Source organism: Aricia agestis, chromosome 20 (assembly GCF_905147365.1).
Source record: "Aricia agestis chromosome 20, ilAriAges1.1, whole genome shotgun sequence".
Classification (NCBI taxonomy): Eukaryota; Metazoa; Arthropoda; class Insecta; order Lepidoptera; family Lycaenidae; genus Aricia; species Aricia agestis.
In genome coordinates, this window is record NC_056425.1 from 5259323 (window position 1) to 5286935 (window position 27613).

Below are 27613 nucleotides of genomic sequence, written 5' to 3' on the forward strand. Positions count from 1 at the left end.
ATATTATATTTCATACATATGCCCGTCAATCTATTCATCTCTAATTATAAAAAATTGCACTCTATAAACATGGGCAGCGATTACAGTGTAACAGTTCTATCACTGCGTTTGGATTTTGCTTTATTATAGTAATATTATAAAACTCCTACTTAACCTATGGAGTGTCTAAAAAGCAAACAAATGCGGTCTTAACAACTTAGTATAGAATAATTGTGATTAACACTATCTTGATGGGAAGGTAATATACGAAATGATGTGGCAGATGTAGGGATACATATTTCTCAAACCACCATCAGCTGATGTGATATACAATAAAATGCATGTTAAATTCTGTGTGCTGGTGTCCGCAATTAATAATTGTTTAAGAAGGGTTATTTAAGTCATTTTAAATTGTTGGTTGAAAATATTTTAACCACTCTGTTAGTAACTTAATACTGCAGAAAATTTTGCGCAAAAATCACGGGTTACTAATATTTAAAAGTGCTGTGATAGTTGACACCTTCGACCTTGAATTATCAGCGCTGCACCACATCTCCAAGAGGTAGATACGCCACTGTACTAAAGGCACGCTAAAGTTATGTACAAGGACAGGTTGGTTGTTGTAGGGTCTACAATTGTTTTATTTAGGCACTTCCATTTCAACGATGACTGATCTTTTATACTTTGTTTTGTGTAGTAAAGTAATTTTAAAACAAATTTAAAATTAATAATTTTCTGTTCTCATAATATTATGTTTAAGTCTTTTAATTTTTAACCAAGCAGACATTATATTGCTTTAATTAAATATATTTGCAGTCAAAAGAAGTGGATAAAAGAACTTGAATTCAGAATTGATCTATAAGTAGATATTTTATTTGTACATTATCATTTGAAGAAAACGCGTGTTCAGCGTTCTCGTATTAAAAATGCGTTGTTTACATTCTCATAGTGTCTGTTGGACAATCTAAGCTGTAGGTGCTTAGCGATGGTTAGTTTGAGATCAGCGTGAAGAAAATCAGCTAAGTATTATAATTATGATTTCTTGGATGCTTTATTTCGAATCCCTTTTAATTACAGTAACCTCTTTAATTATTATTATTATTAAAGTCTTCAATTTCTAATGCTAAGGCTTCGAGTCTCAAAATAAATTGAAGCGGTCTACATAATAAACTACGTTACGTTATAATAATATAATTCTCAATATTTTATAAATTAATAATAATTTACGCTTACTTCGAAAGACTTTCTAGGCATGTATTATGAGTATAAAAGATGTTTCAGTAATTAAATCGTAGAAATGATTATTGTACATTTCATCGATATCCATTAAATTAATACAAAATGAACAATCTTAACAATTTTACTTTTCGATTTTGCGCTTAGTGTCTAACGCTTAATACTAGTAACTCGACAAAAAGTATAAATTACAGAACTCGCTATTTACATTTAAATACTAGTTCGCCTTACGTATGTATGAATTCGCAAATTTTGTACCATATATTTTTAAATGGTAACCCTGAGGCAAAGAATAATGTATTACTACACTGTTAATTTGAGAAAGTTAACTAAGATTAATTAGTAAGTACTTTATTATGAACAAACATTAAAAAGTGTGCAATATAATATATAAAATGTCCAAATTTATGAAGTACAAAAATACAGAGTTACCATTTAAAAAATCATTTCCAATTGTATTTGTAGATGCAAGCGTCTACACGTTCCAATAAATTAACAACTAACCAAACCGTGTGCGTTTTATTAAAATTCAAAATATATTCGAAAATTGGCAGTTACATATACAATTAAAATAACAATTCACTAATTATTATTACATATAAATTACATCTATAAATAAATATTTAAAAGTCATGGCATCTTTGGTATATTACTTGAAACGATTTGAGAGTATTTAAGAAGGCAATGTTTAGAATGCCTTTTACAGTAATAATAATGTATAAAATGTTATCATAACATCTGGTCTTTCAACGTTCTCTATTGTACTCGCTACTCTAACGATCGCGCTAATATAAGCTAAAACCAAAGCCGATTTAATGAAATGTATCGTTTCCAACGTTTCAGTTAGATCATGTTCTTATTTGAACTTTAAATAACGTCTCTTACTCTTCCCGGTCTCTACGAGTAGTATTGATTAGTTCTCTTGAACTGATCTACTGGAGTCGATACAGATCACAAAGATCACAATCTCGCCACACATACTTAGGCACTAGGTTATTACAAATAGAATTGACATTTCTTTACATACATTCAATTGTCAACAATTAGTGAAGGAGAGTATAAATTCTCAGATTGGAAATAACATGCTAGCTAATGTTGAAAGCTATAAAGAAATGACTAAGTATATAAAACAGCAACAGGAACGTTTCAGAAAAAAACTTTTAACATTTGGCCCACTTTTCTGGATTTTAAATTTAGAATCAATCGTTGACTAAAAAGATGTTTTAGAATTAGTGTACGTGGCAACACTTTCAACCCATCCGAAGGTTTAGCTTAGAATAATTAGAAATTACAATTTGCGGGTGTAACAAAAGGCGTTTATAATTATTTTTGTCTTAAACAATGTTTCGACTCAAATATGAGTTACAAAATGTTACCACGTACCTCAGTGTCACAGAATGTATGTACATAATGATCACTAGACCACAGTAAGTTTACATAATGGCGCACCGACTCGAATTGGCAATACTGCACCTCAGTGCGCTTACGCTCTATAATCTATGTATACAATCGCTAAATCTAAAACGTTATCGAATAATTATCAAAACGATCCCCTAAAATCTAGATACATCCATAAGAAGCACTTTTAATCAATGTGTGAGTATCAGGACTTTACATAATATTTATACAGGATAAATATAATTTATATCAAGTTTTTGTAACGTTTACGTAACAATCTGTAAACGTATCGCATTTATACCTCGACAATGTTAAATATTTGTATCTAACATGGTTATCGAATTCATAAATAATATTCAAGTCAGTAATCACATGTCGTACTCGAATGTATTTTAGGTCATAAAAACAACTTAAGCTATTGTTTCCACACCGTGTTAAAACAAAAAAAATTACAGTATTTAACATTGTCCAGTTATAACAATAAATTTTTGGTATCAGCGAGATGTCGCTAGTAACGCTACATTATTTTAAAAAAGCGATTTGTGAGGTCATTCCGTCCGTCCCGGACATATCACGGGGCGCACGCGGGGGCCGGCGCAATGACGTCACAACACAACACTAACTCGTCAACATTACCAACAAAACTTATATTTCACCTAGAATTAGGTAAACTATTTATATCCTAACGAACTACTCTGTTACAATAATCATCGTACATACACGTCGACATCGTTTCGTCCTTTAAAAAAAATACAATTTCTCTATCGCGCTCGATAGGCGTACGAATTTAGGTAAGGGGATAATCACGAGTACGTATATGTCATTTATCATGGAAGAATGATTGAGTCACATTCGACTTTGAACTGTTCGATTCGATCTCAGTAGCACTATTCCGGCCTACCGTCGGTGACACGCAAAATAGGCTCTAATGTTTCTAGTTTATAGGCAAATCTCGTACGATGCATGTAACGTTACATCGACCCAAACTCCCAACAATAATTTTCGTAGCTAGCGCCGAAGTACCCGAAGACTCGTTCACGAAAATCGATTACACAATCGGACGGTGACGTTTTCGATTCGACGAGCACATCACTATCGAAACGTTCGGAAACCGATACCAAAATATATTCGTGTGAAGAGTTCATTCGCCCTTTCACAAAACTTTCTAACAACTGACACATTTTAAAGACAAATGAAGCCCAAATATGTCGAATACGCAACCGTTTCCTATATTTCGCTTCAATCGGTCTTATCGAATCGTCGGGCTATTCAGCGCGCTACGCATATAACAAGTTCTGCGGGGCGGCGCTAGTTGCGGTAGATGTACGCGCAGGGTTGCGGCGCGGGCGGCGGCGGGGTGGGGGGGCGCTCGGCGGACGGGGAGGGGGAGGAGGAGGGGGGCGACGGCGACGACGACGACGCGCTGCCCGACCCCGACCCCGACCCGCTGCTGCGCTGCGACACTGCAATTCCAAATTTGAACGATTTGAAAATATAATTTTAAATCGAAGTAAAAAAATTACCTACAAATTACAAAAATCAGAGCGCTTTCGGTCCGGTGGACTACAAAATACATTATGCACTACGAAAGTCCGGTGTAAACCGTACATTTTACTGTGACAAAAAGTAGCCCTTGTCCTTTTTCCTAGTTTACTCTGCGTGTTGTGTTTCATTACAACGCTTCAGAAGTTTAGTAAATTGTACATTTGCAACCTACAGTTATCTAGGCTGGTAATCAAGATGGCGTCTCACCCAGCGTATGGTGGTGGTGCGTGTTGTGTTTATGGAGTTCCCGCGCGTCCGCCCCACTTGTTTCTCAGAGGTACACCTTCTTCACTGAGCGCGTGGTCGAGAAGCCGTTGTCGGCGCCGCGCCGGTAGCCATCGCCCTGCCGGAATACTCCTGCGTTAACTGACGTGCGCGTCGATGGTGAGTATGGATAATGGTTAGTGGGCAGACCGGGGAGAACTCCTTGGCATTTTATATTCCATTAAAGAAAATTGATGTCAAAAGTGACAGATGACAGTTTAATTCTTTCTTGATTCTGTTTTTGAAATTCAAATTTCAATTCAGATCCAAGTTTGTTCATGTCAAGGAATTTGCCGCGATCACTGCATGAATTTTGGCATGAATTAAAGCATTGTTAGAATGATGATGGAAGTGATTGAGAGAAAGCGGTGATTAACATTGAACGACAGACATGATTGAGACAACATTAACATGCAAGAATAGTTGAATTGATGTCTATTTAACCGACTTCCAAAAAGGAGGAGGTTATATGTTCGGCTGTGGAGATTTTTTTTTTAATTTTTTTTTTGTATGTTCAACAATTATTTATGTTAATATTTTGTAGGTCAGAACTCACATTAGAGACACAAACAATCAAATAGTAACTAAATATTGAATTTGCACGATGCATTTGATTAGTTACTTAGGCTCACAGACGCCAGTCAGATATTGTTTCTCGTTATGAAAGTAAAGGCAAGATATTTTAGCAAAGGACGTATTTAGCAATATAATTATCGGACTGGCGCTAGTGGGTTCCAATTTGTTATTTTAAAAATGAAAAGTCACAAGATATATTAGAACCTCCCCCTAAATCTAGGTGTATGTACTATCAGAGAAGTTGATTCCTAGGCAGATGCCGTACCTAATTAGTAATTTGGTCGCGTTATGTCAAACCCATCCGACCGATCACAGCTAAAGCCGACCTAATGATATGGGTCTGTCAACTGCCTTGGAATAAATTTCCTCAATAGTATCATGCAATTCTCTTTCCTCGACACAATCCCCCAAAATCTCTTGTCCCCCTCAAAATGAAATGGGACCTGCTACAGAAGCCATGCACATATACAAAAGGCACTGACATTGACCTGGTGCGAGCGGAGCGTGGCGAAGTCTCGGCGGTAGTCGGGCTGGAACTGGAACAGCGTCTCGTGGTGGGGGTGCTGCTGGTGGTAGGGCGGGTGCTTGCGGAGCGTCGCGCGCGGGGACGCCGGCTTCGGCTGCGGCGCCAGCACCGGCTCCGCGTACGTCACTTCCTCCACCTGCTGCAGGAGTTTCGGCTCCGCTTGGATCCTGGAACAAGATATGTATTAGTGCATGTAATGTATTGGATTATTTACTTATATTCAAAATTACACAGGCTCGACACACGATACTGGCAGGTCTCTGGCACACATCCGCCCTCGCCCATGGCTCTCGCTGTAGTGACGTGTGACCATGGGCGTAGCGAGGTACGGGCGGGGGGGGCCCCCCCCCCCCCCCCCCCTACAAGAGCGATCGGTTGTTAATGCTTACGAGTTTCATACCTAAACGTGCAGTGGAGAAATTTGCGGGGTGAGAGGGGAGGTATTCAATCCCAGTTCGTTCGCTCATATTTTGTTAAAAACCATGAATTCTAAGTTTAGGATTTTCTTAATAATCTGCTTAATAGAGCAACAATCTCGAGCTGTCAAACAAAACCAAAATTGATTTACGTCTATGTGTGAAAATTTGTTTACGTATGTTTATATGTATGTTTTACACAAGCATCTTTCTAAGAGATTAAAAGGTCAACGTGCAGATAAGTGCCGACTGGACGTCAAAAAGATGAAAAAAAAATTGGTTCTGCTGTCATGTATCACACGTCTCTTTTTACCACGCAGTGTTACTGATAGTGACATCTCGCTTGCTCAGGCCTTTGTTTCTCTATTCCGCTAGGTATATTAACTTTATGGATAGACCCTAAGGTTTTCTAGGTATTATCTTGCACTAAACCTTCAAGATTCTGATCACAAAACTCACCTGTTAATATTCTGTCTCTGCTCGAAATACTCGTATTCAGTATCGGGGTAGGGCATGTTGTCATCATCGTCCTTCTTACACCGGCGGCCACAAATGTATCCGGCTGCGAACCCGGCACCTAAAGCCGCCAGCGCCCCTGCCGCTACCGCCAATGCCAGGGTCTCCACTGAGTAAGCTGCGGGCGGCGGATCCGCTGCTAGGACTTCCGGACCTGGATTGGAGAGTGAAGATGTAGTGGAAGAATTAATGGTTTGGCTAACCCAATATTCTGCATGCTATGTCAACCCCAGTTTGGCCTATGCCCTAATACAGTTAAAATAAACGGTCGAGCGATGCAAGAAATTCAGTCGTGATTTAGAAGTGAAACTTCTCTCTTATGATTCATCTTATACTCTATAACTCATCTTATGACAAATTTCTACCCCATTTTACATCCAATTCCCTCTTAAGACATAAGATCATTTGGCCCCAACAGTTGATGCTGCAAAACTTGGGGAATTTCTATTTTGAATGGACATGCAAAAAAGAACATAATATATTATACTCCTTTTTTTAAAATGAAATAAAGAGGGCAAACGAGCAAACGGGTCACCGGATGGAAAGCAACTTCCGTCGCCCATGGAAATGCGCAGCATCAGAAGAGCTGCAGGTGGAAGGGAAGGAAATATGGGAGGGTAGGGAAGGGTAAAGGGTAGGGGATTGGGCCTCCGGTAAACTCACTCACTCGGCGAAATACAGCGCAAGCGCTGTTTCACGCCGGTTTTCTGTGAGCCCGTGGTATTTCTCCGGTCGAGCCGGCCCATTCGTGCCGAAGCATGGCTCTCCCACGTTTCCTTTCTTGGAAGTCGGTTAAAATGCGGATATATTATATTCGGCGGTGGATCCTTTTAACACAATTCGTCAGTGTTACTACTTACTGCTACTTTTCGTTTTTTCTATCAAAAACGGAGAACCAACCTTCGTTGCTGCTGCTGCCACCCTTCCCGTCCTTGTCCTGCACGATGTTAATGACCTCGCCCTTGCTCTCGCCGCGAGCGTCGTCGTACAAACCCGAGCTCAGACCGCCCACCGCGCCCGCGTCTTTACCTGAAGAGCAAGCAAGTTCGGAATTAGCATCAAATATAATGGGCATGGAACCTAAGGACCTCTTGAGTCACAATGAAAAGTTGCCACGCAGAATTTGGCTCTTACAGCTTGTCGATACCCTATTACCTACCTTCGATAGCACTATTTCAGGATACTGCCAGTATTTGAGATTTCTTGACAGGTGCTTATCTATTTACTAACGTTATTGGCCAACATCAAGAAGTTAACCAAACAACAACTCTGTAGAATGGAGAAACTGCTGTCAAGAAACCTAACAAATCCGGCATTAGTCCTTTAGAAGTCGAAGGTTCTGCTTGTACTCTATGCGTGGGCAGGCGGTGTAAAGTTCTGTCAAGGAACTGAAGTACATTATGAAGGCCATGTTTGTACTCACTGTGCGGGCAAGCGGCGTGGCTGCCGGTGCTGACGCTCTGGTAGAAGGAGTTGTCGTCGAGCCAGCGCGCGACGCCGTGCGAGTACGCGCGACACCGCCCCGCCTGCTTGTCCCACGCGCAGTACGGATCTTGCAGCGCCACGCACTCTCTGAAAGATGGAAGTTATGTGATGATTGTTGTTAATGACAACGTGATAAAGAAGTTTCGAAAAGAGCTTTGCAAACAGTAATATATGTAGTTACTTCAGCAAAACGGAAATTTTACATAAATTTGGGAAACCTTGGTTTAGAGTTTGGCTGACCTTGGAAGTGTTTCATTTTATTTCTGAGTTGAAGCAACTATAATGTTATTTTCAAAATCACCATCAACTTAGAATATTACAGGGTCATCAGATTGTGTGACAAGAAAGTTCCATGCGTCGGATGAGCATTGGGCATTTAAAAAGTTTCTCCTAAAATCTAAACCCAATCTCTCACCAGTGGTGTTGATCATTTGTTTGAGTGTTAACTTAATATAAGAGTAAAAGCAAAAGTGAATGCTCTTGTGTGATTCCACCAACACCGAAATGGGTGCGGGATCCATATTGTGTTAGTTCCCTAACCAAAAAAACCTATCTCCGTCATCAAAACCCTTCTAAGGCCCACTTGCGCCAGACTGGGTTAGCATGCTTAACTCTGAGTTAAATTATACTTCGAATTTAAATTCACATCATGACTTGCACCACCAAGAGTTAGGAGTTAACCTCGAGTTAATTTTTTAAAATTTTAACCCACCGATGTCGGAGGGTTAAATCAACTAACTCTGGGTTAGTAATATCAAAACTGAGATTTTTCGGCTATGACTTATGTACTTTGTTGTGTTCAGTAATAGGTACCGGTTTTACTTTGTGTTTAACCATGATAAAATATGATCAGTGGTTGTTATCTGATGATGATGAAGAAATTATCGAATACATTAGTTCGGACTTGTATTACAGAAGGATTGTAGAACGGACCGATCTGTTTAGGGTCCCTTATTTACTCACAAAGAGACAAAGATTTTAATCGAAGATTTCGCCTAGAAAAATAAACTGTTTTCTTTTTATTAAATAAAATTGAAAATAATTGCAATATACAAATGAGCATAAAAAGTAATTCCCTACCAAAGTTTAATAATAATATCATTGGATTAGTGCGTCTTTAGTGAACTCCTTTAAATAGGTAGACTAGATAAACATTGGACACAAGTGTTTCTTCCCAATTTTTATCATTTTCCGCTTAATTTATTTGCACAAAATATCACAATTCACAACACAATGCGACATAAAACCACGTGTCATTTCAAATCTGACATAAGGAGATAGCCTTATTTAAAGTACTGTGGAGCGAGAGAGAGCCTTAAATTATTCAGCATTCGCTCTATCATATTTGGCTGGATGTAAAAAGAATGAATGAACATGACATAAGCCCGGGTTAGTTGACTCTGGGATAAATTCTTCTGGTGCAATATGTAGTATGAGTTAAAAATTAAAAACGTTAACACTGAATTATTAAGCCCCGGGTTATTTATTTAACTCAAAGTTTTGGCGCAAGTGGGCCTAAGAGATTATACTCACGAGCACGAGCTTATCTTGTCACTGGAGCACCTATGCAGCCGCAAACTCAGCACTTCTCTATCGGACACTGCTATCAGTCTTGCGGCGTCTCTGCCCGCGCGCGCCACACGCAGCGCCCGCACCGCCGCGCCGCCCGCAAACGCCTGTAGCTCCTCTATTACCACGGGCACCGCGCGCTTGTTGGACTCGTATGACACTGCGTTGATCGCTTTGATGATTTTGCCGTTATCTGGAAATTAAGAATGCGTTAAGAAATGGGTAATTATCATGTTACGTTAGTATTGCACTGGCGAACGTTGGTAAGAGTGTTTATTTGTAATTTATTCACGCTAATGAATTAGACTGCTGAACTGATTGAAATGAAATTTGGCATGGAGATACTGTCAGTTCTGAGAAAGTAAGGACTAGGGGTATATCTTACCTGTGCCTATGAAGAGCACGTCGTAGGCTTTTCCTCCCGGCGTCTTCACTTGTGGATCTACAGCTATTTGTGTAAACCGATAGCTGAAACACAAATAAGAAAATAAATATAAATCGGGTGACAAAAGTTTTTTATAGTTGTAACAGTGCCGTGAATAGCCTTTTTTGCGCCCTGTGCGAGCTTCTATATAACTGCACCTTTGTTTTTTAACCGACTTCCAAAAAAGAGGAGGTTATAATATTTTCGTCTGTAGATATATCTTATCGGGAGCAATTCGAAAAATAAGGATCTCTCTGGTCTGGCCATTCTTGCACCCCCCAGAGTCTACGCCCTGTGCCTGGGCACCGGTGGCACCGCCCTATTTACGGCACTGACTTGTAATACTCCAAACTCCAAAGTTCCACTTAAGGGAGTCGGAGTTTTATTGTGTACCACGAATAACACGATATATTCGGTTGATACTTGAGTGAAAAATTTACGGTTTCTATACAACGAACTACGAAGGGATTTCGGTGCAATGTTGTGGGCAACATCTCGTTACGTATCAATCAATCAATCAAATCCACCCATATTCGTCCACTGCTGGAAATAAGCGGTAGGTCTTTTTCAATGAACGCCAAGATGGCCGATCTCCTGCTACTCGCATCCAACATGCACTCGTTACGTATAACTTACTGGAAGCTATTTTTTTTTAATCGTGCTTTGGCCCACTATATATTTCCAACGCTGTATTTCCTGTGTCGCAAGGATCGACAGCCGTATCCAACCACGAAAACCCTTTAATATGCTCTCAGGGAGCCCGAGGGACATGCTAAAGCTGTCTTGGGACCCGCAACGAAATTAATCAGAAGAAGATAGGAGGAATAGGAAGTATACAGTTTAACTTACTGACAAAATAGAAGGAGTAGGAAGTATACAGTTAAACTTACTGGAAACTAGTCCTGATGACGATGGGTTCGCCGAAGAAGGCGGGCACGGACTCGTCCATGAGCGCGTGCGCCTTGATGAAGTTGAGCGTCTGGTCCGGCAGCGTCCGCGAGTCGTTGTGACACGTGCCTGGACGGGGCTCTGGCACCTGGAGGGGAAAAGGCCGGTAATTAAAATGGTAAGTACGTCTTTTTTAAACGAAAGCCAATTCAAAGTCTTCGTGTACGATTTACTAATAAAACTTAGTGTGCTCTAATGCAGTGTTCCACAAACTTTGTGTTCAATGTAGGTACATCTAGATAAATGAAAATCGTCCTGAGATATTCCCTTTTTTGATTCTTATAAACTAGGAACATGTAGGTAGGATGACATATTTTGAGGCGTACACCTCAACGGGCCATGGTACACAAGTACGCTCTTGGGTGGAGTCATGAAGGTGCCGTAGATGAACTGCGTTGGCCCCTTAATCCAACGCATAATAGACCCAAGCACTAACGCTATACAACCCAAATTACCTTGGCACTGTTAACGGGCAGCCAATTCGAGTTGATCGCGCTCTGCTCTTTGAAGGTCCCCTCGAATGTGTCAGCTATGTCCTGCATGCTGAACGCGCACACCGCACTGCCCGATATGCTGTTGGGTGGAGTCGTGAAGGTGCCGTAGATGAGCTGAGCGTTGAGACCCCCGTACACACCCTCGATCAGCTCTGTCGTTGATTCTGGAATGTTAAGATTTGTTGTGAGGTCATTGTTACACTCGTCGTACACACAACACTCTTTGAAGTAATCTTGTTATAGGGTTTTCCCCCAGGTCAATTTAGGGATTGGATGGAAAGAATAGGTTAGGTAAACTGCTTTGGTAACAAAGAACTTAGTGAAGAAGAAAACACACGTCTAGTGATAAACGTAAAATTCGAAACAAAATAGTTTTCTTTTATAAGTTTTCTTTTCAAAGTCTACTTTGAAGGCCCTTTTGTTGAGGTTCTGGACAACTGCCACATTTGCTCTACGCTAAAGAGCTAGTTTGGATATATTATATGTAAAAACTATGAATACTCACGTATCTCATTGAAGTAAAACGGGAAGTCTCCAGCTACTGAGCAATTCAGCCGTGACTTGAGGAAGGATGTCCAGCGCTGCTTGAAACGGTGTGGCCCGCCGCGGTCGTCGCGGCACACGCGGGCTACGCGGGAGAATACCGACTGGAAATATACAAGTAACAAATAAATATTAAAGCAAATAGCTATAGCCCATGCTTGAAGCCTGGGGCAGAGTCGTAAAGCCTAAAGGTACAAGTTGGAAGCCGGCTACATGATGCGGCAGCAGACGACGTGTCGTCGCGACACTACTGGTTTCTATGTATTTCTATGAATAAGTGTCGCTAGCTTCGTGTCGCTAGCTGCGGAGGGTGTTTCATAGAAGTACATACAAACCAGTAGTGTCGCTGCGACACGTCGTCTGCGGTTGCTTCATGTCGCCCGCTGCCAACCGGCACCTTTAAAATCGTTACTTCGTTTGTTATAGTTCTTATCAGTGACGGATTAAGACTACTTGATCCGCCCATCCGTATATCAACTAAAATCTGTTTTACCACCTAAAACATTATTTATTTTTTAGACACTTTTTTGGTGAGGTTTTTGGTGAATTGAGAGTGGTGAGACGTGACGGATGTTTTTTGTCCTTCTTCTGGTGCCCCCTCAGACGTCATGCCCTCGGCAATTGCTTAGTTTGATTAAGGGTTAATCCGTCACTGGTTCTTATAATGTACAGGGTACTACATTGTACATTACGTCTTCAGCTGATATTTAAAAGGGTTGTTATAGCGGCAGTCGGCACCCTAAGAAATCTGCTATTGGGCTCAGCTGATAAACAGGTAGAGAAATAAAAGTGTGAAGATTCCACTTTTTAATAATTTGTGCATTCAATCTAAGCACCATACAGTACTCTTCTTATACAATGTAATCTAAATGTCTATATTTTCATAATCTAAATGTGAATCTAAATTTTAATTTTAGAATCTATAATTTGTAGCCACACACCTTGCCACAGTTGATGTATTCGACCGCCGTCTCCCGGAAGAAGAAGTAGACGAAGTTGCCGTGCACCAGCGAGTTCACGAAGTCCGGCGCTGAAATATAATTACATTACACATTAATAATAATAAACAACAAATTAATTATTTATCTGCACATACAAAAAAAAACTTGAGAGGTGTCAAGGGACACCCGAATGGAACGAAGTTATTTCTTATGTTCAAAAAACCTGTATTACATAATACACACTCAAAAAATATTAAAAAACGCCATCTATTGACGCCCAGGAATACTAACAACGCCCTCTGCCCCTACCAAGCAGGTACTAATAAAGTCGAGGTCAAATATCGTTCTGTCTAGCCTATCTAGCCTTGACACGCCGAACGCGCGATAAGGAACTTCGATACAAAAACATATATTTTTTTAATATTAAGTATGTGTTACTTAATAAAGGCAAAAAAAATATATTATGACTAGAAGACGCTCGCAACTTCGTCACGCGTTATTGGTTTATTGCGCGGGAACCGTAAATTTTTCCGGGATACGTTATTTGCCGGGGCTCAAAGTATCTCCATACAACATTTTAGCAAAATCGGTTCAGCGGTTTGGGCGTGAAGAGGTAACAGACAGACATACACACTTTTGCATTGATAATTAATAGATATTAGTATGGATTGCACAGATAAATAATTGAAACACATTATAAAATTATATTGTAACACGTCATGTAAATCGATTAGGGTTGTCGCTTGCTACAAAGTACTCGTAGTTTAACTACTATAATATTATTAAGATTTAGAAATTAAATTTTCGCAATCCTATAAAGTTATTCACTGTGTACCTAAATATTATTTTTATTAGTAAGGCGGTAAATATATATGTGCAGCTGAAAGTATCTTACTTAACTTAATTTTTTAGGTTGGGTTGCACTATAACTGTAAGTAACTTTAACTTTAACTACAATGCAAAATGTCAAATCTTTGGTTAAAGTTAAAAATGGACGCCTTCAAGACGCCATATTTAACCAGTAGCTTCGCCCGCGTAAATTAGGAATTTTACAGAAACCGTACATTTTCCCATGAAAAATAGCTATACTCTCTTCACGTGGTCTACTCTATATATGTACATATTATGTGCCAAATATTGCCATAAAAATTGCTCCAGTAGTTCGTGAGATAAACCCTTTCTAATATTTCCCCCGTTTTTCCCACATTTTCCTGAGTTTCTTCGGTCGTATTAGTCTCGTAGCGTGATAATAATATAGCCATAGCCTTACTCGATAAATGAGCTATGTAACCGAAGTCACCACATGTTTCCCTATGAATTTTGAGGATTTCCCTCGATTACTTATAGATCCTTCATCAGATCACCACTTTTGTGAATATAATAACAAATTAGGATGATACCCTATATACCAAAAGAAAAGTTTAGAAAATCGGTTAACAAACGACGGAGTAATCGTTGAACATAAGAAAACGAACATAACACCTCCCTCATTTTGAAAGTCGGTTAAAATTGTAGCCTATGTGTTATTCTGATGTATAAGCTATATTATTGTAAAGTTTCATTAAAATCCGTTCAGTCATTTTTGCGTGAAAGAGTAACAAACATCCAAACATCCATACATCCACACATCCATACATCCACACATCCATACATCTATACATCCAAACAAACTTTCGCCTTTATAATATTAGTAGGATAACCATAGAGCTCGACAAGGCTTTAAATGCACGTGGCGAAAAAAGGAACTAACGCTGTCATCATACAAAAACACCATTTTTGACAGTTCTCCTTTACCAGCAGCGCCCCCGCCCACGTTCTTATAAAGCCTCTTCAGACCAGCAACGTCTTCTGTCAAATTCTGTGGTCAAAATTAACGTTAAAGTTAGCCTTAACTATAACCATAACTTTAACTTTAACCACGCCTCTGGTGCAACCCAACCTTACTCTACCTAAAGTCTACGAAAGTAGAGACTAGAGATAAAGAAAGTGTAAATGAGAGAATTACGGTCTACGGAGTATACAATGCGTATAATAGCAATCGATAAGGTCAGTTTTAATTTACTTGATAAAGTATAAACAATATTTTCTATGTGAGAACATTTTTACCTAGCGAATATTATAGTGTCAATACTAAACATCTTAATATTTGGGATAAAAGTATCATAAGCTCCTAATGCAATGACCCTTAGAAAATATAAATTCAATAAAGCCGAAAAGACTGTCATGTTATTATTCAAGGCATATCATAATGCGACTAAATTAAGTTACTTTCGCTCATTTCACCGCATTCGACATCACATGTCAAGTTATGTCACAAATAGTGCCAATCAGAATTTTGATCCCCTAAAGTGGCACCCCTAAATATGCGATGCTTATGAATAGCGTCCTAATCATATTACCATAGCATCAAACATCGGCCGTTTTATTCAATTAACATGGAGTAGTTTGAGTTATTTTATGGAGTACGGCGTAAAGGGAACCGAAGAACTTGCTTTTGAAGTAAGACCTTCTTTATGCGGCGTTGTGCCCTTTTTTGGGATGAGTAAAAAATGTTAGTCTCGTTAGGACACATGGCCTAAGAGTGAAAATTCGTAAGGCGGAGTAAAGCGTGGGAGAGTATATTCTGTCTCTTAAAGGACGAACGCAAGAGAGAAAGTAAAATTTTCCGTTTCTTTCTAGCCTGTTTACTTCTGTCGGCAATCCCGGAGTGTCCGTTGTCTTTTAAGTTCGGCGTAGTGGTAAAAAAGTAACTATTAACTATTCAGCAATGGTTTTATGCCGAAACAGTACGGTATCCACGGGAATAATAAGCTATATTATATACATAATTAAGCGAATACGACACTGGATTAAGTGAAGTCACGGTCAAAATGTAGTCTAATATAAAAACTTCAGTCTTTGATAAGAAACGAAAATGTAACTAGTAATTTTACCTGGAAAATCACCAAATTAGTTCCACGTGTAGATCTGTTTACAGTTATTTTACCTCTAAGAGGACCTTACTCCAACGACATAAGGATCACTCCCAAAAACTACGAATTACAGCGAGGCCTCATTGTTCCTTTGCGTTGCGGATTGCGGTGCTTCATCGCAGCGACGTTATTTCGACGTTCGACGATGAACCATCGATTACGAACATGTAATGGGGCTTAATTTTCGTCTATGATTGCCCATGATTGACGCTGATTGCACATGCTTGAGCAGTTGAGACAGCTGCGCAAAAGGCACGATGACTATTTTTTTTCTCATTGGTAATTGAAAGACCCTTCAAAATAGAAACATCGCTGAAAGAATGACTCTTATAGCTTAAAAATTCACCAAGATATGACAATTCAAACATTTCATAAAATAGACTTGCCCGAAACGCTCTATACAAAGTGCCACGAAAGTATGACGTCACTCTTTCGTAGTTTGTACGCATCGGGATAGAACTTTGTTCGATAGGTACATTAAATATTGCTTTTATGAAAGTGGTTAAGTACATAACAAAAGTTGCTTTTAATTGCATAAGTTATCGAATGGTATACAAATATTAAGAAATCTAATTGAAAAAAAATCAACTTGAATATCCAACTTTAAAGGCGCATAACAAAAAAAAAAATACAAATGCTATCAAGCTGAAATTTTGGGAACTCTTATTTTTTACCGTGATTTCTTTATTTTATTAACAAAATTCGCTAAACTTTGACCTTGTCATCATCCCTATTATGGTGTTAACATGACTACAGGGGCGTAGCTACCGCCGTATCAGCCGTATCAATTATACGTGGCCCCAACCTACGAGGGCCCCCAAGGTGCGTAAGCAAAAATTAATAATAAATTCCCAAATTTTTTAAATTTCAGAAAAGAGAAAAGTAAAAAAAACGATTTCTTTTTTCCCGAGTAAAGCGTGCGTTCAAATTTTAAGAAATTCGGTCAGACCTGTCACTATTGTCCATAGAGGCAGAAACTTTACAAAAACTAAAGTTATCATCAGCTATGAATGATTTAATTACTTAATCAGTTTGCCGAAAAAGGGCAAGGAGAGTTAATATTTAATTTGAATTGTTTTTAAATAATGTGACAGATAGATAAGTAATTATTATGATGAATAAATATTTCTTTTAATTTTATGCAAAATATGTTTTTTTCTTTTTTGAGAAGTCTTTACCCTTCCTATGGGCCCCCAAACAAATTTTTATACGGGGCCTCGCCAAGGTACGCTACGCCCCTGCATGACTATGTATTCATCATGGCTGAACTTGGAAACTTTTACATACATATTATGAAATGAGCAAGGGAATAACCATTGTCCCGTTCTAGTATTAATATTATGCTGTCGAGCGTCGACTAAACAGTGTGTTGACTCAACACAATACGATGCGGTATTTCGTTACGACGACGCGACGCACCTAGTCACTGTGGCCCCACTCTCACTGTGAGCGTGGGTAGAATATATTCGATAGCTGAGCTGTGTTATTTGCCTTGTTACTGGGAAATGAAAAATCACTGAATACTAAACACAATGTCAGATGAAAATACGTTGTACTAGGAATATTATCATCCGGTTTTTTCGGCGATAAATCCATCGACAATTATTATTTTGAAATTATATTTGAAGGCAAAAAAAAAACATTTCCGTGTTCGACCCCTGGGAATTAAAACTGAACAACATATTTTATAATAATTTACTTAGTTATAATTCAAATTAGAAATAGTAATTTTGGAATCTAAAACTGGAACAATCTTAGAACGAAGCGCAACCAACATCTTTTACTTTTAATCTTAAAAAGCCTTTTATTTTTGCAGAATAAATAATCGGAAGTACCTGATCTATGACTTACTTTTTACTAAGCTTCAAGTATTGTTACTTTCAGTATTACATTCCCGAGGGTAACAAAGTCAACAAACATGATGCTACGGCTCGATTTTTGCAATTTTCCTCCCAAGTTTTAATTGGCAATGTTCACAAAATCAGTGATGGCGCTCTAACGTGATTGGCGCGGCTAATCGCTCGTAATGGCGATCGCAACGGAATGCTAATGGATGGTTATTGCAACACATAACGCTGTTTAACGAACACGAGTAACGGCCGTTCCCAATATTTGATCTATCTCTGGTTTTGCCCTACTAGAGATAGGAATAGCTCACAATTGACATAAAATATATTTTATGTCTAATGTGAGCTATTCCTATCTCTAGTAGGGCCAAACCAGAGATAGATCAAATATTGGGAACCGCCGTTAGACAAATAAACGAACACAAAATATATTATAATACGAGCTTTTGCCCGCGGCTTCACTCGCGTTAAGAAGTATTATTATATACAAACTTCCATCCCCTATTTTAACCCCTTGGGGGTAGAATTGATCAAAATCCTTTCTTAGCGGATGCCTACGTCATAACATCTACCTGCATGCCAAATTTCAGCCCGATCCGTCCAGTGGTTTGGGCTGTGCGTTGATAGATCACTATGTCAGCCAGTCAGTCACCTTTGAGTTTTATATATTTAGATACAAGGTGTAACAAAACTAATTTCAATACTTTAGGGTGTGTATGGGTTCCCTATAAGTTCACTGTGAGAGTGGCAACGCTGAAAGAGTTACTTATTTACATTTGTATGGAAAAATCATGACGCTCGCCCGAGCGTTATGAATTTTTGTCCATACAAATAAAATAAAAAATTTTGCTCTTTCAGCGCTGCAACTTTCACAGTGAACTCCATATACGGGACACATACTCACCCTAAAGTATTATCATTTAATTTTGTTAAAGGCCTGATAGACGTATGAACGGTTTTAAGTTCGCGAACTTACTCGGCTCGCGTCGGTGACACACGAGAATCGCTCACACTGGATTATCATTTACCATGCCCCCAGGCTCGCGGCTCGCGGCTCTTTGCTGACACACAGGCGATTAACATCGTCGAGCCATAAGTCCGCGTACTTACTCGCCTGTCTGACACCCTTTTTACACTTTGTATATGCCTTTTCTCTTTCGCAGAACGTGCGGGAACCGTTGTGATGACATTGCGATGTGATGCGATGCAAATTCGTAGTTTTGTGCGGGAGCCCTCAATGCCAACGCAACGACATAGCACTTTCCCAAAGTAAGAATAAATAGACAGTGCGATTCAGAACTTACCATTTAACGTCATGGAGTCGTAGGGCTCCGTCTGCAGCGGCTCCCGGTAGATGATGGGCTCCATGTTGCTAAAGTCCGCCACTGTGCCCGAGTAAAGCTCCGAGTCTGAAAAGAATGAAATATTACTTATATTAGTACTACTGTAATAAACAGACTAGGAATTATAGTAAAAGACCAAGGGTCACCAAATGGCGGACCGCCGACCCATTGTGTGCGGACCAAGCATGTTCGAAGATGATCTTCGTTCATCTTAGGATTCTTAGGACTTCAACATCTCTAGGATTTAATTGTCAATATCTTTAGCTTGCACCAATATTTCATTCCAAACTTCAGAGAGATTCATTCTTATCTCATCTCATCGATATCTAAATAAATACCTTAGTAATTTACGTAATTAACTTTGTTTAAATTTTTTTTTCAAAATTGTGTGGACCGCGAAGGTCATTTGACATTTCATGTCTTAAAACGGACCCCGAGCGAAACTAATTGGTGACCCCTGCTATAGACTGTAGAGTGTAGAGTTTTACTATGGTAGAAGTACAACTTAGAGAGTCACACTATGGGCACAGAATATATATTAGTAGTACCAATTACTATGGGACACTAATTTGAAATAGGGTAGCGTCTTAGGCCCACGTGTGAAGATCTTTGTTTAAACTTCAAGTTATCATAACATCATTAGAACACAACTAGATATTAGACAGGTACAATAGATCGTATAACTTCAACGTCTATAGGTAGAATTTTTAAACGCTATCCCTTTATTAGGATTAAACACAATTTTTACAATTTTAGGAGTAAATAATAATATTATAAATGATTTTTTTTTATTTCTAAGTAGGTTAACAAAGTTAACACTTTTAAAACGTCGCGTCTACATGAGGCCACCGGTTCGGGAACTACCCCGCCGAGAAGAACCGGCGTAAGGTAAATTTGTACTGGACGTAAAAAATGCCAACATTATAAATCGGCATAAAATCAAGCCAAATTATAAGGTGACATAATACAAAGTCAACACTAATGAGAACATCAGAGACTGTAATGACTAATGAGTAATCTAATGCTACGAGCTAACACGACGCGTGACCAGCATACAGACTAAATGACCAGAGCTGGATTAGTATAATGCCTGACTAGATAATAATAACTACATATCTATCTGTCAATAGTACAGTGCTTTTCAGCCTGTGCGATCTCCTGGGGGCGAAGCTTTTTTAGGGAGGTCGCCAGAGGTCAAAGGAAATAAGTATTTCATTAAAAACCAATACTTAATTAAAACACTCTATGTATCTCTTTTGTCAAACGCTATTTCAGGTACGAAAAATTGGTGTTAGGCGATTCTGAGATGTAACACATTTCACCAAAATCAATCCAGCCGTTTCGGAAAAGTTTGGCAACAAACACTGCGACACGAGAAAATTTCTCTAAAACTAACATCTTATATACCTATAAAATTCTCGTGTCACAATGTTAGGCCGCGTACTCCTCCGAAACGGCTTTACTGATTTTAACCAAATTTTATATGCATATTCAGTGGGTCTGAGAATCGGTGACTGGGTACTTTTTATATTGATAAGTGTATTTGTTGAATAAATAACAGTAAATTATTATAACTCGAGACTGACGGCGACCATTGTTTGTGCGACGGGATAGCGATGGACATTGCCATGGTGACATACTTATTTAATCACTTCAATAAAATAATCCGGGCGAAATACTTTTAAAATATATGGCAAAGAAACGTTTGCCGGGACAGCTAGTAATATAATAAATAAGTATTGATGGAAGGCCAAGGTGTAAATAGCGTGAATGAGCCATCGCTAATAATTGTTGTTTTAATAGCGAAAAAATCGAAAAGATCTCACGGAAAAAATTTTTCAAATAAGGATGTAATTAAATAAGTTTGAGCACCAAATATTTTCATACCCAGTAAACAAGAAACGGCAAAAATGCCTATCCGCCATCCTTTGTTCGGCGTTCACACAAAAACGCGCCGTATTGTGTGGAGTACAGATATCAATATTGTTTGTAGTATTTCGTGTAGTGGCCTGCATAGTACCGCATTGCAGTGGGCTGGTCGGTCGTTAAGCGAACTATTGCACTCTAATATAATAGTAATTAACGACATACAGTTAATTTGACGTGTTTCTAGTACTTCAGGTATAGAGAGTTATATTGTTTATTGTTCACTGAATGTATTATTATAGTCAAGGTATACGTACCTACGTTTTGAGATATTTAATTTTATTAATACGAAAGTGCGCCAGCCTGTTACGTCTATACAGTGTGTAACAAAAACAAGTGATAATACTTTAGGGTGTGTACGTGTTCCTTGTAGAGAGTTAACTGTGAAAGTAGCAGCTCTGAAAGACGAAATTTTTTTTTCACTTTTGTATGGGCAAGGGCACGAGCGTCACGAGTTTCCCCATACAAAATGTGAAAAAATTTTTTGGTCTTTCAGCGCTGCTACTTTCACAGTGAACTCTCTACAAGGAACACGTACACACCCTAAAGTATTATCACTTATTTTTGTTACACCCTGTATAAAATGGCTGAACTGATTTTGATAAGGACATATTATCACATAATATTATTAGTAAATATTTTATGTTTTATAGCGGAAGTATCTACGGCTCTTCGTCTTCTTGCGTAAGCTAATATTTTTACTGTACACACTCTTGACTATTTTTGGCTTTACTTACTACAAAAACTCTACTCCTCAAGTCTAGAATTTTAGGTAATGTGGCTAGGCCGTTTTGTAATAAAGCAATAAGTAATCGGTAATAATAAAGAGTAATAAATATTATAACAAAGTACAAAGTCAGGGTAATGATTTTTTAATAAAATTCTAGAAATGTTTGTTTTTTTTTCTAATGTTGCAGTTGGCTTAGCTATAAATAAGTATCTAATTTTAATACATAAGGTATCAATTCTACTTTCTTTCATAATGTTCGTAATTTACGTAGTACTTAGTTTTCAACTTTTGATAAAATGACCAAAACTTGTCCACATAAGCACACGAGGGTATTTTGTAATGTACTTCTACACAACATTGTTCATCTCAAATCCAACTACAAATCTCGTTGTTATATAAGTTACGTGGTCCAGACTGTCCCGCGGGCCGGCTGCACTTAATTGGACCAGATCAATAGATAACCAGCCGTGGCGGTGCTAATGGCTAGTCCTAGGGTTGTCACAACCGACAAACCAAATTATTTTAGCTGAAAAAAGGGAAAAAAAAAGCTTAGCGACAAACAAAAGAAAGACGTTTAAAAATATTTTAGACTACGTATAAATTTTTTTGGACCGAATCAATAGATTGCAGTGCTAATGGCCACTGCTAGGGTTGTCACAACCCCGAAACCAGATTTTGAAATTTTGCAAAAATCAATGGAAAAGGAAAAGTGAGCTAAGCGACAAACAAAATAAATGACGTTAAAATGTTTTTTGGATCAGGTAAATATATAACCAGCAGTGGCGGTGTTAATGGCTACGGTTAGGGTTATCACAGCCGACAAGACACTTGCTTGCTTTTTGTCACTTGACAAACAAAAGATATTACGTTTAAAATAATTTCAGACAAAACAATAGATAATAACCAACCGTTGACGGTTGTAACAACCTCAAATTTGGTTTTGAGGTTTTATTTAGCAAAATTTTTGGTAAAATAAACCAAAAAGGCTCTTTCGAGGACTGTCAGAACATTGAAGCTAGATAATTTTAACAAAAAAAAATAAATAAGCGGAAAAGATAAAAGGAGCTAAGCGACAAACAAAAGAAATGCAAAACAAAATATTTTTGGACCAGATCAATGGATAACCAGCCGTGGAGGTGTAATAGTAACTGATAAGGTTTTCGCAACTTCGAAACTAATTTATTTTTGCCAAATATATGGTTTGAAATGTTTTAAAATTTAACCAATATCATTGCTCTTCTTCGTCGCTTAGCTCCCGCAAAATGACACCAGCGTTAAATGGCTACAGCTAATGGTATGTCAGGGTTGTTACAACCCCGAAACTAGAGTAGATTGGATGAGTACATATTTGGAAAAATTAACTAAATAAATAAAATGATATGAGTGAAAAACAATAGAAATTATTTTTAAGGATAAGTCGCAATAAAATATTATTATTTTAAGTAAAAAGAAAGAATATTTTATTCCGATGTTGGCAGCCCTACCCAGGGCGAACTTTACGCTTTATAAAGCACTTCTGCTGTCTTTATTTATTATGCACTCCATGAGCTAAAAGCTACGAATGTTATATTATATTTACTAACATAGCGATTGCCTTTTCAAATACTTGTGCACAATTTACCAAATTTTGTGTTGACGATTGTAATCATAGCAATTTATCCTTGTTTGTTGTTTAATTTTGGCGCTTATGTATGTGTTAGGCATTTTGAATTTAAAGAGTTGTAAACTGTATTGAGTATGTCCATCACTAGCTAAAAGCCGAGCTTTGTGAGGGCTCGCGTCGTCACACCTTGACTGACTGTTGGACTGATGATGATGCGACCGTTAGTATTTTAAATTGGATAAGAAGGGGAGAAAAAGTCCTCGACTGTTTTCTAAAATGTCTGTACAGTATCTACCGAAAAAAAATTAAAAAGAAAAATAGCGTAGCTCGTGTAAGTTGGTATAATAAATCTTATTTATAGTTCAGTGAACCGTATGTGGTGCAGTGAATAGTTTGGCAAGTTGGCACGCTCATAAACCGCCAGATATTTTATGAGATTTGCAATTTAGTCGATAACGGTTTTGTTGGAGATATTTTTCTAAATTTCGTGTCAAAGGTTTCAGTTTAAAGTATAACGCTTACAGCTCTACAAGGAGACCTTTTGGCGAACGCCGCCATTTTGTGAAGTCACAGAAAAAAATTATTGAAACTCCTGTCAATTATTTTTATCAAGAATCATTTTGCATCACTGATCTCAATTGTACAAGTACGCTGGACTTATGATACCCACCTGCTTTTGTGCCTATTTGAAGCGGAATCAGCGCCCCCAATGCGGGGGAAGAGAACTAAATCTGACGTAACTTGCAAATGGCCGCTTAATCGCTATTGGTTGTAGAAACTAGTATTAGTTCCAAGTACTCCCACTACTGCTATCAGCGCCAATATGGCGACTTTCAAACGTCATTTTTACGTCAAATTTAGTTCTCTTCCCCCGCATTGGAGGCGCTGATTCCGCTTCAAATACTCGTAGGCACAAAAACCAGCAGTCATTTCAAAGGGTATCGTAAGTCCAGCGTACTTGTATAATGGAGGTCAGTGTTTTGCATACTGTGGCCGATTTGTCTCATCTCTCTCATGATACCTGGCTAGTATACTGAGTAACATTTCGGAACTTACGCTGGAAAATGTCATCCAAATGCCTTGTGGTTTTGAAAAGTTTATTTTTTAACTGTGATACAAACATAATGCATAAAGGATTGTCCTTTACAGGTATCACAACTAAAAATTACGCTTAAATTACATCCAGGCTCCAGCGCTTCTCAAACTCGATAAGTGAATGGCAAAATTATGCAAGCCGTTTAGGCGTTTCATTAAATTATGTGTCATTTTTGGTTCGGTGTTCGCGTGATAAATTAGACGGGTGGTTGGGGGCCGCGGGGGCCCCACGCAGGCCCATGAATGCCTCAGAAAGGCCCCACGAAGAAATTGTACAAAGTGACAGTAATTGATGATCGTCATCGTTGCATAAAGTGTTTATATTGACATTGACGTAATGTATCATACAGATAAATTGTTTTTAGACGGATTCTCATGCAAATTACCTCGTAGAAATTCTGAAAATTCGTTCGCGAATCCATCATATTATTATATTTTTTACCGAACATACATGTTTCCTTTTTTTAAACCAATTCGCTCGTAATTTGGATACTTAAGTATTGTTTTTTTTATTCTTTAAAACCCAAAATGAGATACTTACTTTTTCAATATAATCTAAAACAGTTGTAGATTAAAGACGTAACAATCAGATACTGTTGAGTGTTGAAAATATTAAAAGTATCTGTGTATGTTCGCTAATCACGCTTAAACAGCTAAACAGATTTTGATAAAATTTGGTACGGAGATAATTTGAATATCGGGAAATGACCTAAGGTAGATTTCATCTAGGTAAAATATACAGTAACCACGAGGCAGTGTTTTCCCGCACCTTCATAGTCAACAATGAAGTTAGGTGCAACACTAAATTATAATCTCTAGATTATTAGACTAAACAGCATAAAAGTCACGTTTTATCAGAATCGATACAAAAATCGTCCCCTGTATTTAATGGCTAAGGGCCTCTCATCCCATGGGACCGGTGAGAGGCCCTCAAAGCCCTTACACTGATCCGCACCTGAGTGTCACGGGGAATCAAAGGGACTACGGTAATTAACGCTGTGCGCTGCCCTTTTACTGTAATGTTGGACCTTCGTGTACCTACAAATTACACAATATCTTATACGCTATACATAATATATTAATTATAATTGTGATTATATGCTTGCTTGTTATATGATTATTTATGGTGTGAAATCTTTCGTATTTATTTTAATAATATCTTTTTGTTATTTCTAACAAATATTAATGTAATTTTTTCATTATTTTTCGGAGGCTATTTAATGTTTCAAGTTCAGAAAGTAGACAAAATATACTCCGTAATTATTCAATAAATGTTGGTTCAATTATGACAAAAAATTCGCATAGATATAATATATTATGGAGGAGATCACACAGAATAACAATATAGGCTTCTTTGAAGTGAAAAATGTAGAATTTTGAGTGTGTAGTCGTAAAACTGTCACAATAATACGGCTATCCAACATGGGGTGACCACAAGCCTCCGGCTCTCTGAATACAAGTTCTTGTTGTCTAACTGTCCTCTAGGGTTTCAGGTACATTGTGACCAAATAAGGAATATATTTAAAATGATTTTAAACTTTATTTAATGTATCCAAAACATGCACAATAGTGGTCAACAAAATGTAGGTTTTCTGGAGGAGATTGAGAAAAGTATGCAAGAACTACGGGGCTTTGAATATGTTTTTACTTATATCTGTCTGTCTATCTATTACCTCTTTACGCCAAAACCGCTGGACCAATTTTACTGAAATTTAGTATGGAGGTACTTTGAGTCCCGGGAAAGGACATTCGTACATTTCTCCGGGATGAAAAGTATCCTACATTTTATCGCGGAAAAATTTATTTTAAAACGAATTTTAGCACAACGGAGTTGTGGGCATCATCTAGTAGACTTTAAGTTTGACATGTTGACGATCTATCGAAAACAATTCGCTTTCTGGAAACCCTGTCTTGCGAGTGATGCGACTGGTCGAAAGCCAAAGCGATTGCAAGCATGGCCTAATTTCACCGACGACTGTTAAAGTTGATATTCGAGTTAGTATAACGTTACCTCTTTCGTTTTTTATACGAATGAAAGAGAAGACATGACATTTTAACAAGCTGTTAACACAGACGTTGGTGAAATTGGGCCTTAACTAACAAATCCAATAAATTACCAACCATACCTGCAGTGTTGCCATTTTAAATTTTACATCCATGAAATGGTTGATACGAAATTATTTTAATTGTAAGCGCCGCACCGGTGCAGATATTGATAATTTACTTTATAAATTATTCATTTTGTGCGCGGTTTTCGCTCAAACACGGCCGAAGTAGGGGTGCTTATGTAGTGCATATTTAACGGCGTTAAAGTTTAATGACCCTTGACGTTGGACAATAAGGTATATGATTTCGTGTTCCATAATTAATACGCCTTTTAGTGAATTTCACTTAAAGCATTAACTACTTATGTAACATACTATGAAGTATGAGGCCAGCTTATGAGCTGCAGCAGTGTACCTTACATAATGGTTGGTCCTTAATGTCTAATAAGTAATAACCTCACCTACGTATTAGACTAGTGCGAAATATCACAATATTTCACATATTGTAATTTGTAACTAATCTACACTACTATTATAAAGAGGAAAGATTTGATTTTTTGTTTGTTTGTTTGTTTGTTTGTTTGTTTGTTTGAGTCGAATAGGCTCCGAAACTACTGGACCGATTTGAAAAATTCTTTTACCATTGGAATCCTGCATTATTTCTGCTGAACATAGGCTAATTTTTATTTTGGAAAAATATAAGGTTCCGTAAGATATTTGGGATTTTCGGACGCAAGGTTTAAAAAATCAACCAGAAAAGTTACTTATTTTGCGTACGCTGCCTAAACTATAAAAGATAGAGGCATAAAATGTTCTAAGTAATTATAGATCTTTTAAATATCTACAAAAAAGTCCGCGACACACTATACCTATCTATGTTGAGTGAGGCACAATAACCATTTTTTTATTAAAAAATCTAGAATTTTTTTTGGACTATATTTAAATGCGTTTATTTAAATCATGCTATTGACCCTTATCAAAATAAATTATTTCATCACTAAGTACAGTTAATGTAGATAATATTCGGTCTTTGAATGATTAAAATTGGACGTTTGGTTTTAATGTTATGGCGAAATTAAAATATTACGATTTCTGCTGCACGTTGCGAATTGGGCGTCAAGGCGCGATGCGCGGGTGTGCGTGCGGTAGGGGAGAGATTTAATTATCAGTGCCACAGACTCGCCCGGAGAGT

The 27613-nt window shown here is 38.0% G+C and overlaps 1 protein-coding gene across 4 annotated transcripts in view; it reads right to left on the reverse strand.

The window, feature by feature from the left end:
* The window catches only part of LOC121737306 (semaphorin-1A), a 389517-nt gene that overhangs the window by 2683 nt on the left and 359221 nt on the right, over positions 1 to 27613 (reverse strand). Inside the window, exons 5-17 of one of the 4 annotated variants that reach the window (XM_042128942.1) lie at positions 18984 to 19088; positions 12861 to 12949; positions 11882 to 12023; positions 11338 to 11540; positions 10825 to 10970; positions 9896 to 9978; positions 9475 to 9703; positions 7880 to 8028; positions 7357 to 7485; positions 6400 to 6610; positions 5481 to 5691; positions 4366 to 4501; positions 3055 to 4076 (exon numbers count right to left, since the gene is read on the reverse strand). In XM_042128942.1, coding sequence (XP_041984876.1) covers positions 4430 to 4501; positions 5481 to 5691; positions 6400 to 6610; positions 7357 to 7485; positions 7880 to 8028; positions 9475 to 9703; positions 9896 to 9978; positions 10825 to 10970; positions 11338 to 11540; positions 11882 to 12023; positions 12861 to 12949; positions 18984 to 19088 — 1769 coding nt within the window. In that variant the 3' untranslated portion in view covers positions 3055 to 4076; positions 4366 to 4429. Of the gene's footprint in view, positions 1 to 2142; positions 4077 to 4365; positions 4525 to 5480; positions 5692 to 6399; positions 6611 to 7356; positions 7486 to 7879; positions 8029 to 9474; positions 9704 to 9895; positions 9979 to 10824; positions 10971 to 11337; positions 11541 to 11881; positions 12024 to 12860; positions 12950 to 18983; positions 19089 to 27613 lie in introns of those variants that run through there. The other 3 variants (XM_042128943.1, XM_042128941.1, XM_042128940.1) reach the window with 3 other exon arrangements.